The sequence below is a fragment of the Dasypus novemcinctus genome, chromosome 21 (assembly GCF_030445035.2).
Source record: "Dasypus novemcinctus isolate mDasNov1 chromosome 21, mDasNov1.1.hap2, whole genome shotgun sequence".
In the NCBI taxonomy this organism is placed as follows: domain Eukaryota; kingdom Metazoa; phylum Chordata; class Mammalia; order Cingulata; family Dasypodidae; genus Dasypus; species Dasypus novemcinctus.
In genome coordinates this window covers 60,799,016-60,805,784 of record NC_080693.1, presented here as the reverse complement: position 1 = coordinate 60,805,784, position 6,769 = coordinate 60,799,016, and the positions used below count along the sequence as shown (strand labels likewise).

At 53.2% G+C, this 6,769-nt stretch overlaps 1 protein-coding gene across 1 annotated transcript; it reads left to right on the top strand.

Moving 5' to 3' along the window:
- The first annotated feature begins 2,843 nt into the window (after window positions 1-2,843).
- On the top strand, window positions 2,844-6,504 carry KRT36 (keratin 36). The gene is made up of 8 exons (XM_012530278.3): window positions 2,844-2,983; window positions 3,074-3,407; window positions 4,073-4,155; window positions 4,405-4,561; window positions 5,139-5,300; window positions 5,406-5,531; window positions 5,706-5,926; window positions 6,309-6,504. The coding sequence occupies exons 1-8, from the start codon at window positions 2,844-2,846 to the stop codon at window positions 6,502-6,504; spliced, it is 1,419 nt and encodes a 472-aa protein (XP_012385732.2).
- Window positions 6,505-6,769: the final 265 nt, after the last annotated feature.

The following is a 6,769-nucleotide window of genomic DNA, read 5'->3' as shown; positions in this document are numbered from 1 at the left end:
TCTACTCCCTTACTGGGAAAACTGAGACTCCGAGGGACTGAGGAGCTAAAATCCAGGTCTTGTTGAGTCTAGGCCCAGGGCTCTGGACCTTGTTGTCCAGCTCTATATTCCCTAAGTGTCTTCTACTGTGCAAAATCTCAGACCCAGTTGGCTGGAGATGCCATTTTAGCCTGGACACACTGGGATGTCTGCTCCACATCGTGTTGCTGCCATGCCTCTGGATGGGCCCTTTTGGGGAAACGACATTGGGAGGTGGGCTTCAGCTGTCACTCTGCCTGTGAGGGGCAAGGTTGGGGGTGGGGAGGATACTGCAGCAGTGTTCCCTACGGGTGTGCAGGCACCAGAGGCAGAGCCAGTCCTGGGCTGGTCTTGAGGTCCATAGATGTTTAGAAAGAAGAGAAAACCCAATCATGCCTTGTGCTTGAGGCTCCTTAACGCCTCTTTATTCTGTGGTTGGATAACAGCCCCCCATGATGACAAAGCATTATCCAGTCCCAAATGTCTATAGTGTTGAGTTTAAGAAACTTCATGATGGGAAGTGGACTTGGCCCAGTGGTTAGGGCATCTGCCTACCACATGGGAGGTCCGCGGTTCAAACCCCAGGCCTCCTTGATCCATGTGGAGCTGGCCCATGTGCAGGGCTGATGTGTGCAAGGATGCCGTGCCATGCAGGGGTATCCCCATGTAGGGGAGCCCCACACGCAAGGAGTGCGCCCTGTAAGGAGAGCTGCCCAGCGTGAAAGAAAATGCAGCCTGCCCAGGAATGGCGCTGCACACACGGAGAGCTGACACAGCAAGATGACACAACAAAAAGAAACACAGATTCCCGTGCCGCTGACAACAACAGAAGCGGACAAAGAACAAGACGCAGCAAATAGACACAGAGAACAGACAACTGGGGCGTGGAGGGAGAAATAAAATAAAATAAAATAAATCTTTAAAAAAAAAAAAAGAAACTCCACGATAGCCCAGTCCTAGACCCTGCCAGTGGAGTAGGGAAGATGCCTCAGTTGTGAGGAAACCTGCCCGGACTTCCGGAGTTGTTGCACTGAGCGGCCCCCAGGGGAGCCCACTGCTAGCTGCTCTTAGCATCTTGTTGAGGTGTCAGCCTCCCTGGGCGAGGTGTGTTCATCACAACACAGTCAGTCTTCCTTGAGCAATTTAAGAGAGAAGCTTATAAAGCATTTAAGAGTTTGGTAAATGACAACTTCAGACGCACATAAATACTTCCATAAATGCCAACCTTCCGAAGCAAACCCGTGTGGGAGAAAAGTAAACAGGTTGCCCAGCCTTCGGAAAGTCCAGGTTGAGTGGCAGAAGGACTGGATTTACCTCTGGTCCTTAATTCTCAGGTTCTCTTCTTGGTTTGCTGATCTGGCAGTTTTTCTTTTTGTTCTTTTTATTCCTTCTCCGTCCAGAGAATCTATCATTGACCATCTCTGTAACTGTTTTGGGTACTCAGAGGGTCAGAGCAGACTGTCCCTACACCCTGATTCTAGGTTCAGAAGGCTGAGGACCACAAGGGAAACTGCCTTCCAGCCCTACCCATGGGTCCAGAGCCCACGGTAGCAGAGTTCTGACATAATGGAGAATGGAGTGTTCATTGCCTGCCTGAGGGATTGGGTGTGGACCCCCTACCATCTCTCCCCCTACCATTATGTTGTGCCTGGTGGCCAGGCAGATATTCATTCATTCATTTATTCATTTGAGCAGTTGTAGGTTTACAGAAAAATCATGCAGAAAGAACGAAGTTCCTATATTTCTGCCCACCCCCTTGTCCCCCTCCCAAAAGACAGATCTTATCCTCAGCAGCTCCATTTGAGTGCTCACACCTTTGATCCTTTGCTAGCCATATGCCATCATCAAAGACGGTCCTATTAGCTGAATCAACATTTCTACAGTACCTGAGGTTTTTCAGAACACCTTTACTTCTGCTCGTTTGATTCCCATGTTTGTGTGAAACAGGTTGGGTGATGATCTCTTCTATTCCACCAAGGACACTGAGGATTCTGGAGAAGTGGTGTGCTTGATAGCACAGGGCAAATTACCAGCAGAGTCAGGATTTGAACCTGAGGCTCCTGTCCCTAAATTCTGGGTGCCTGGGCTTGGCCTTGGTTGCATGGGGAAGCAGTGAGACAAAGACATGGAATTTGGGGTCCAAGAGTCCTGATTTTAGATCCAAGTTCTGCTTGTCATTGCCTTCTCACCTTGGGAAACCTTTTGAATCATCCAAAGCCTCAGTTTTCACACTTATAAAAGACAGACAGTATTAGCCACCTCCTGGGATTGTTGGGAGATGTAAATGAAATAACTCTGAGCCTCGCATGTCATAGTAGGTGCTCCACGAATTTTAGTTCTTTTTCCTCCCTTTTCACCATTCCCCTGGCTCAGATATCCACAAGCAGCTATGAGGGGTGGGGGTAGTGGATGGGATGACACCTGGACAGCTTGGGCTCCTCAGGGGAAGGCAGGCAGAGAGGGCAGGAACCAAATGTCACTTGTGAGGCCACTCCCGATTTATGGGATCTGATGTAAAGACTCTTTGAAGAGGCAATAAAATTTGTATTCTGCTAGGAAATGACAGTAGTGAGAGTCCTGACTTAGCAAACCAAATTCAACAATTTTTTTTTTTTTTTTTTTTACAAGGCAAGAAACTCTGGTTGGGCAGCAAAAATGACATTCTAATGAGTTTAACTTTCTGGAATAGGAATAGGCTTTCCCAAGAGTAAAAGCTGTGTAACATGCCAACACCCCATGGAGAGTGTATATAAACAGTCCAGAGAGGCCTTGAGAGTCTAGAACCTGAGCTCCTTGCTAAGCTGCGACCTTCCTCTACTAGCATCATGGCAACCCCAATCTGCATCCCCAGCATTTCTGCTGGGTCTGTCAACGGCCTCTGTGGCACAGCAGGTGGCATTTCTCGTCTATCCTCTGTCCGCTCTATGGGCTCCTGCAGGGTCCCTAGTCTTGCTTGTGCTGGAGGGTCCTTCTCCTCGGTGAGCTCCTGCAGAGTCCCTAGTGTTGCTTGTGCTGGAGGGTCCTTCTCCTCGCTGGGCTCCTGCCGGGTCCCTAGTCTTGCTTGTGCTGGAGGGCCCATCTCCTCTGTTAGGCTGGGCTCAGGCCTTGGGAGCTCCTTGCCGGGCTCCTTCCTGTCTTCTGGGTTCCACCCCTCTGGCTTTGTTGGGAGTGTGGGCTGGCTCGGCGAGGGCTCCTTCAATGGCAGTGAGAAGGAGACCATGCAGTTCCTGAACGACCGCCTGGCCAGCTACCTAGAGAAGGTGCGCCAGCTGGAGCGGGAGAACGCGGAGCTGGAGGGCCGCATCCGTGAGTGGTATGAGAGTCAGGTCCCGTACATTTGTCCAGACTACCAGTCCTACTTCAAGACCATCGAGGAGCTCCAGCAGAAGGTGACTGCAGCCGCGCCCCTGGAAGGGTTCTCTCTCATCACAAGGTCTGCCCAGATGGGACTGTAGTTTTTAGGGAATTCTCCTCACAGGGAAAGCTTTTCTCTTTAGAGTTTTGGTTTCCTGCAGGTCCCATGCCTCTCTGCTGATCTCTTGCTTGTAATCTACTGCCAGCCATCCCTCACTTCCCCTCACAGCCTCAGCGGCAGGAAGGGTTGTAACATTTACCAAGGCACTATTGGGTACAGGCAGTGTGCCAGATGTTTTCTTTCCCATTGGTGTATTTGTTCTTCATCTCGAAGAGAAGGGTATTCCTGGACCCATTTAACAGATATGAAGTTGAGTTTTAAAGAGGTTCATTGACTTGTCTAATGTCACACAGTCTGCGAGGGTTGACTGCAGAATCTGAATTGAGGTCTGCCTGGTTCTGGTCACCTCACCCTGGTGGTTCCCATTGGGCCACTCTGCAGGCTAAGATGTCAGGTCTGAAGGCCACGGGCATCCTTCCCTCTCCATGGCGCTGGTGCTTCCTTGACCCCTCTCATTGGGGCTCAGGGCTGGAAATGCTGAAGTCTGCCGGGAGTACGTGGAAGCATGGCCTCCCCGAGCCAGGCTGTCCTCCCCCTTCTTTCACTCCCACTGCTCACAGGAGGCCTTTTGTTCCCCAGAAACTGCTCATAAATGCTGAGAATGCCAGGCTGATTCTACAAATTGACAATGCCAAGCTGGCTGCCGACGACTTCCAGGTCAAGTGAGTGGCCCTGATCAGGGAAGCTTTGCTGTGCTGCTCCCTCGCCTCTTCTGCCCGCTGCCTCGGGGAGCTGGTGAGGTGGGAATTCCGCCAGATGGAGCTACGAGTGGGAAATCTGGCCCAGGCCTTGGATCCTTCTGGGGCTGAGGGAAAGAGCCCGCTGTGCTCCCTACCCCAAATCAGCCCCTGAGCTGGACAGTGGGCAGGGCCCTGCCTGTCACGTGGCTGTTGATGGAGATCTGTGTGCAGGTACGAGATGGAGCTGTCTGCGCGGCAGCTGGTGGAGGCCGACATCAATGGCCTGCGCAGGATCCTGGATGATCTGACCCTGGCCAAGGCTGACCTGGAGATGCAGGTGGAGTCCCTGAAGGAGGAGCTGCTGTGCCTCAAGAAGAACCATGAGGAGGTGAGGCCGGATCATGCGACTGCAGAGTTTCCCGTCCAGCTCGGGGAGCCACTGCTGAGCCTTAGGCATAATGACAGTGACAATCACCTCCACGGAACACCAGCTGACATTTACTGGCAGCTTACTGTGTGCCAGGAATGAAATGGAGTCCTTTGCATTTCATTCTCTTTTCATTTCATGTCTCGTTTCAACCTTACAACAACCCCAGGAGGTAGAAACTATCACATGCTCTATTTTACAGATGAGGAAACTGGGGCAGAGAGAGGTTAAGTCATTTGCCTAAGATCACACACAGTTACACTCTTGCTCATGACTTTAAATCTCCATTTGGGCTGCCATCCTGTGGAGCCTGATAACAATTTGGTTTGCCTGGTGTTTGCATCATCTCATTTAACTCGCCCAAATCCCCTGCTGTTAGGTATATGCCCCTTAGGAGACAGAGGCTTAGAGAGGTTAAGCATCCTGTCTAATATTACACAGCTGGCAACTGAGGGAGGAGGGTTTGAACACAGGCCAGTTGAACCCCAAATCTAGCATGCTTTCCACGACCTTGTGCCACCTCGCCTCCCCTCTGCAGGAAGTCAATTCACTCCGTTGCCAACTTGGGGATCGACTGAACGTAGAGGTGGATGCCGCCCCACCGGTGGATCTCAACAAGATTCTGGATGACATGAGATGCCAGTATGAGACCCTGGTGGAGAACAACCACAGAGATGTGGAGGCCTGGTTCAACACCCAGGTGGGGCTGGCCTACCTGGACCAGAGCTCCTGGGGGGCAAGGGTTTTCCCTTTCAAATAGCTTCACTTGGCCTGACCCTGCTTCCGCCCCTCTTGTGTGCTTCAGACCGAGGAGCTGAACCAGCAGGTGGTGTCCAGCTCGGAGCAGCTGCAGTGCTGCCAGACAGAGATCATCGAGCTGAGACGCACGGTCAACGCCCTGGAGATCGAGCTGCAGGCCCAGCTCAGCATGGTGAGTGGCCTCTGCTGGAGAGGCCAGTCACAGCTCGTGATGGGCCACCTGTTCCAGTGGCTTTGCATGAGGTTGTCACGGGCATGATCACCGGCAAGCTACACTGATACCCCAGGCTGGGGGTCTCTGGGGTGGGGTTCCCTCCTGTTGGCAGCTCTTCCTTTCCCATTGTAGCGGAATTCCCTGGAATCCACGCTGGCTGAGACGGAGGCCCGCTACAGCTCCCAACTGGCCCAGATGCAGTGCCTGATCTCCAACGTGGAGGCCCAGCTGGCTGAGATCCGCTGTGACCTGGAGCGGCAGAACCACGAGTACCAGGTCCTGCTGGATGTCAAGGCCCGGTTAGAGTCGGAGATCGCCACCTACCGCGGCCTGCTGGAGGGAGAAGACTGCAGGTGAGTAGTCGAGGGCCTGGGCAGCCAGGCTTGGGGACAGGGCTCACTTAGACCCACACCGCAGTGCCGCGTGGAGGGCGTCCAGCCTGGAAGCGGTTACTGCGTAGATGAAGGGGAGTAGATAGATCCGAAGCCCTACTGAGATCCCTTCTAGTCCTGGGCTTTGCTAAATCACAGGGGATAAGCCAACCCCACGCCCACAGCGACAATTTCTTGGCTGGCAGTGAGTGGTCTTCACCCCAGCAGCCCTGTGCTCCCACCCTGGGGATTTCCTTCTCGGTCCTTACTCATCTGTCTCTGTGGCTCCGCCCAGTCCATTTAAGATGAATTTCAGCCCAATGCCTCCGTGCCCTAATACCCTGCCTCGACCTCCTTTCCTCAGGCTTCCTCCCCACCCTTGTGCCACGGAATGCAAGTCTGTCGTGAGGACTCCTTACATCTCGAGTACGCCCTGCGCCCCGACTGTGCCCTGCGCCCCGGCCCCGCAGATCAGCACCCAGATCCGCACCATCACCGAGGAGATCAGAGATGGGAAGGTCATCTCCTCCAGGGAGCACCTGCTGCCCTGCCCGCTGTGAGCAGCCCACCTGGCCCATCAGGGCTGGCCTGGCCACGGGGAGGAGGACACCCTGTGGCTCCTGGCAGCTAAGCGACCCCACCCTTTCCTAGAGGGCCCCCCCCAGCTCTGCAAGTCTTTCTACCAGATTCTTCTCGTGTTGAGTTTCTGGGCTTCACTGTGCTCTTATGCCATGCAAAATGTAACCAGGGTTTCCCTGGGAGCTTACCCAATAAAGTGTGTTCTCTTGGCATAGCAAAACTGACCCTGGGTCCTGCTGTTATTCT

Excerpts from the sequence above, each read along its gene's own strand:
- KRT36 (XM_012530278.3), top strand. The coding sequence starts at position 2,844 with ATGGCAACCCCAATCTGCATCCCCAGCATTTCTGCTGGGTCTGTCAAC. Across the intron at positions 3,408-4,072 it reads TCGAGGAGCTCCAGCAGAAG|AAACTGCTCATAAATGCTGA; the intron begins GTGACTGCAGCC and ends TTTGTTCCCCAG. Across the intron at positions 4,562-5,138 it reads TCAAGAAGAACCATGAGGAG|GAAGTCAATTCACTCCGTTG; the intron begins GTGAGGCCGGAT and ends TCCCCTCTGCAG.